Source organism: Mus caroli, chromosome 17 (genome assembly GCF_900094665.2).
Source record: "Mus caroli chromosome 17, CAROLI_EIJ_v1.1, whole genome shotgun sequence".
Taxonomy (NCBI): Eukaryota; Metazoa; Chordata; class Mammalia; order Rodentia; family Muridae; genus Mus; species Mus caroli.
The window spans coordinates 41,860,982-41,865,313 of NC_034586.1; the positions used below are offsets into that span (position 1 = coordinate 41,860,982).

At 47.0% G+C, this 4,332-nt stretch overlaps 1 protein-coding gene across 1 annotated transcript in view; it reads right to left on the bottom strand.

The window, feature by feature from the left end:
* Positions 1-3,840: 3,840 nt before the first annotated feature.
* LOC110312257 (splicing factor YJU2-like) overlaps positions 3,841-4,332 on the bottom strand; it is a 2,562-nt gene continuing 2,070 nt past the window's right edge. The window contains 1 exon segment of the mRNA XM_021185784.1: positions 3,841-4,298. Coding sequence (XP_021041443.1) covers positions 3,841-4,298 — 458 coding nt within the window.

Consider the following 4,332-nt stretch of genomic DNA (forward strand, 5'->3'; position numbering starts at 1 on the left):
GGGAGAAGGAAGGAATTGCTACCAGCTTGAAACTCTTTGCGAGTGCGTGAGTACGTTTGTGCGTGCGTGCGTGCGTGCGTGCGTGCGTGCGTGCGTGCGTGCGTGCCTGCCTGCCTGCCTGCCTGCCTGCCTGCCTGCCTGCCTGCCTGCCTGCCTGCCTGCATGTTTGAATTTGGATGTGCATTGCTATTCTGCACATGTGGAAGACAAGTGTCCTCCCCTCCCACCTTGTCTGAGACAGACAGAGTCTCTCGCTTTTGCTGCAGTGCACACAAGGCTAGTGGGCCTTCGCCCTTCCTGGGAGTCTCTTGTCTCTGCCTCCTGTCTGCATAGGAGCCCTGAAGCTGCAGATGCAGTCTACCACACTCAGCTTTGCATGGGCTCTAGAGATTCAAACTCAGGTCCCCAAACTCACACGACAAGCCCCTTACCCACTGAGCCATCTCCTCAGCTCCCATCAGTTTTATATTTGAGACGGTGTCTCACAATGGTGTGGAATCACTAATTCTCAACTAGCCAGGCTGCCCAGTAGGTTCAGGCATCTGCCAGGCTTTGTCATCCTAATGATGGGATTACTAACTCAAGTTACCATGTTTTATGGGCTCTTGGAGTTGAACTCAGGTTCTTGCACTTACAAGACAAGTGCTTTACTGATTAGATCATCTGCCCGGCCTCTCAAGCAAGAATTTCACAAACAGTAGTTTAATATAGTGTCTCTGTGTGTGTGTGTGTGTGTGTGTGTGTGTGTGTGTGTGTGGCCATGTGCCTGGGGCATTGTCTTAAATATATACTTCTCCTTTGGAAACACAAAGAGGAAATTAGTTGACAAGTCATCAAAAGTATATTATAAGAGAATATATTGTAATGTAGGGACATGGGTGTCTTAGGTTGGCAAATGAGAAAACAAGATATAATAAAGAGAGGTATTTTAGAAAATAAAAACTGCATTTAAAATCAACAACAGTATGACAAAAAACAAACAAACAAACAAAAAACAACAATAACAAAAAAGGTAAAACTCATTATTCAGATAACCCAGGTAAGTCACTGATGCCTCAGTCCTTCCCACCTGTGAAATGGGCGTGAAAGGCTTTTCTTCACACTTGACCAGCAAACACTTTTGCCTCCTGGCCCATCTCCCCAGCCTCTCCATCTTTTAATGTGAGCATCTGGGAGGTGGAGGTATAACTTGTCAGATGTGTGCTTCTTTCCTTTAACTTTTAACCTTAGGGCACTTTTGCATTTGCTGTTTCAAATTTTTGTTTAGATTGAGTTTGTTGACCCCTTGAGTGTTTTTATTGTACTTATTTTCATTAAGATATTTCTGAGGGAAAAAATGCAAACAACCATAGGGAAAAAAATAACCCAAACAAGTTTGCAGAATATGTATGTATAGAAATGTCGCCTAAACATAAAGAAATGGCTGGCCTCCTTCATGATCCAAAGAATGCATGGCAAAACCCCATGAAGATGCAGTTTGCTTCTCAGCTGTCAACCGTCCAGCGAGCCAAACTCCAAATGTTTAATAACACATTCAAGTGTCATTATGGCGCCATTATCAGGCCAATTATCAAGTGACCAACTCTTACTCCAGCCCCACCCTCCTCTCTTCTGATTTGGATCCTTCTAGACAAACCTAAGCTTTGCCACTGGCTTCTGATGGGTTCTACCAGTAGGGGGCGACAACAGAGGCTGTGAGAAAGGAGGCAGGGGAGGAAGTGGGCCTTCCTCCTTCCTCCTTTGCTTCCTGTCTATCTGCTTCCGGCTTGTCCTTGAGAGAGTAGCTCTAGTCGCTGACAACACTGGGAAAATTGAAGAAAGCACCCCAAAAAAGTAAAATCTAATTAAGTTACGAGCACAGTTACCATCTGGCCCAGGGACTGGGTCCTCCTCATTCCAAATGACACATGTTTATAAGGGTCCATGATCCACCAAAGAATGACACCCCAGTCTCAAACATATGTAAACGCAAAGGGTGCTTTATTTCTGCAAAAGTCAAGCATGCTGGAGTCTCCCATTACCATGAATAGAGAGACCCCCAAAGTGAGCTCTCAGGCACATTAGGGAATTCCAGGGTAGATGACCTCTATGTTCAAATGTTGGGTCCATCTCTACTACGGACATTTCATTACAGGGGTAGGGTGGAGGCTAGAAACTTGCCTGGGAGGTCTGGAAACAGTTGCTGAGGAAGTCTGGAAACTGTTGTTGACCCATTGTCCTTGCCTCAGGCCAGATGGCAGGGCAGCCTCTGAGACCTGGACTTCCCTGAAATTGCCCAGTTCTTGGAAACAGAAGTTGATTCTTCTTAACTGCCAACTCGAAGCCTGTCATGGAGTCAGCCTCGCCTTCTCAGTTCAGGATCACCTATTACAGCGTTACTTCAAACAGCAAGAGTTGCCCAATTACAAATGTAAACTATAACATTTTATAGCACTATTTTTTAAAAATGGAATATTATTAATAGAAAGAAAAGTGTATTATTCTAGTGTTCTTTTTTCAAAAAATAAAACCAGAGGAAATTTAAAAGTATATTTATATTTATAGATAGCTGTGTATTAAATCCCTAGAAGCATACACAAGAAACTGGGGCAAGGATAATTACCCTGCTGGGTAGGTGGGTCAGGCCAGTCTCTCCAAGATGCTTACTTTTAAGATGGCTCAGAAGTACTCTGGGATTGCAGGAGGCAGGAGAAAGGTGAGGGCGCCTGAATATGGACATTCCTGGGGAGGAAGGAAACCAGAGACAGAGGCTCCCCTAGCCCTGGCCTTTGGAAAGTATGTGGGGGGTTAGTGGAAAGGAAGGTTTTCCTTGACACAAGCATCTAGGTGTGAGTCTGAGTCTTGAGGCTCAGCAAGCCACTGGGCCACCAGATCTCCTTCTACCATGGTACAGCCAAGAAAGGTTGAAAACTTGCCAAAGAGAAATTAGGCAAACCAGGACTGACTTGTATCTATAATCCCAGCACCCAAGGAGGCTGAGGCAAGAGGATTGCAGTAGGTTCAAGGGCAACCTTAGCTATAGTGAATTTTACACCAACTACAGCTACAGTGTGAGGCCACAGGTTTGTTTTTTCTGTTTTAGTTTGTTATTTGGCGGGGGGGGGGGGCTGTCTCTGTGAGGGTGTAACTGCTATGAACAGACACCATGCCCAGTGTAAATCTTATAAAAGACAACATTTAACCTAGTTTATAGGTTCAGAGATTCAGTCCATTGTCATCAAGGTGGGAGCATGGCAGCATCCAGGCAGGCATGGTGCAGGCAGAGCTGAAGGTTCTACATCTTCATCTGAAGGCCGCTAGGAAAAGACTGGCTTCCATGCAGCTAGGATGAGGGTCTTAAAGCCCATACCCACAGTGACACACCTACTTCAACAAGGCCACGCCCCCAACAGTGCCACTCCCTGGGCCGAGCTTATACAAACCATCACAATGGATAACTCTGCTTCATTTTGTTTATTTGTTTTTCAATTGGTTTTCTATTCTTTCTTGTTTTTTGTTTTTGTTTTTGTTTTTTTGTTGTTTTTACAGTACTACTGTGTTACATGCAGGTGGAGCCCCAGACCTTGTGCATGGTTGGGAGATGGTGCCAATGATCCCTGCCCCCTGTCCTATGTCAGACAATGTTCATATCTATGACAGAAAGGGACCGGCCAACAAGCTCCGCACAACTCAAGGACTGAAGGAGTGGACCAGGCTGTCTGTCCTGGGGTGCCTGGGGACACTGCTTCTCCACACCCTGCCAGGACCATGGCAGAAATGGTCCAGAGGCCTCCTGTTTGCTTGATTCCACCTCCTCCTCATTTCTTGGATCTATGACACCACGGTGGGCATCACTGATGCTCAGTTGTCACTGTGCTCACTATCCCTGTATACACCCAGCTGGCTCAGGTAGGACTCACCAGATGTCTGGGGTGTAGGGTTGGCTGCCTTCCTGTTCTCGGGGGCACCAGCGGCGGGCACCTTGACTTGCTCTGAGCCTCCTTTGGCTTCTGTCTTTACCTTGTTTGGTACAACCAAGCCTGCCAACTGTGCTTTGCTGCACAGGGCCTCTGCCTTCCTCTTGGTCTTTGGTTCCTTGTGGAGGATGGCTGTGAGTTTGGGTCTTGCAGCTGCCTGTAGTCGGGAAGGTGGAGCCTCATCCTCTGAGTCGAATTCATCCGGAAGCCTTCGATGGTGAGCCTCCTCCAGCAAGGCAGCTGTCTCCCGCTCATCTTCCTCCTCCTGCTGCTGTCGCCACTGCTCCTGAGACAGGCGGTGTTGCCGCAGCATGGCTTCAAAGTCCACGTGTGGCCAAGCCTCTTCCGATCAGAACAGCACCGGGGTAGCTAGGGC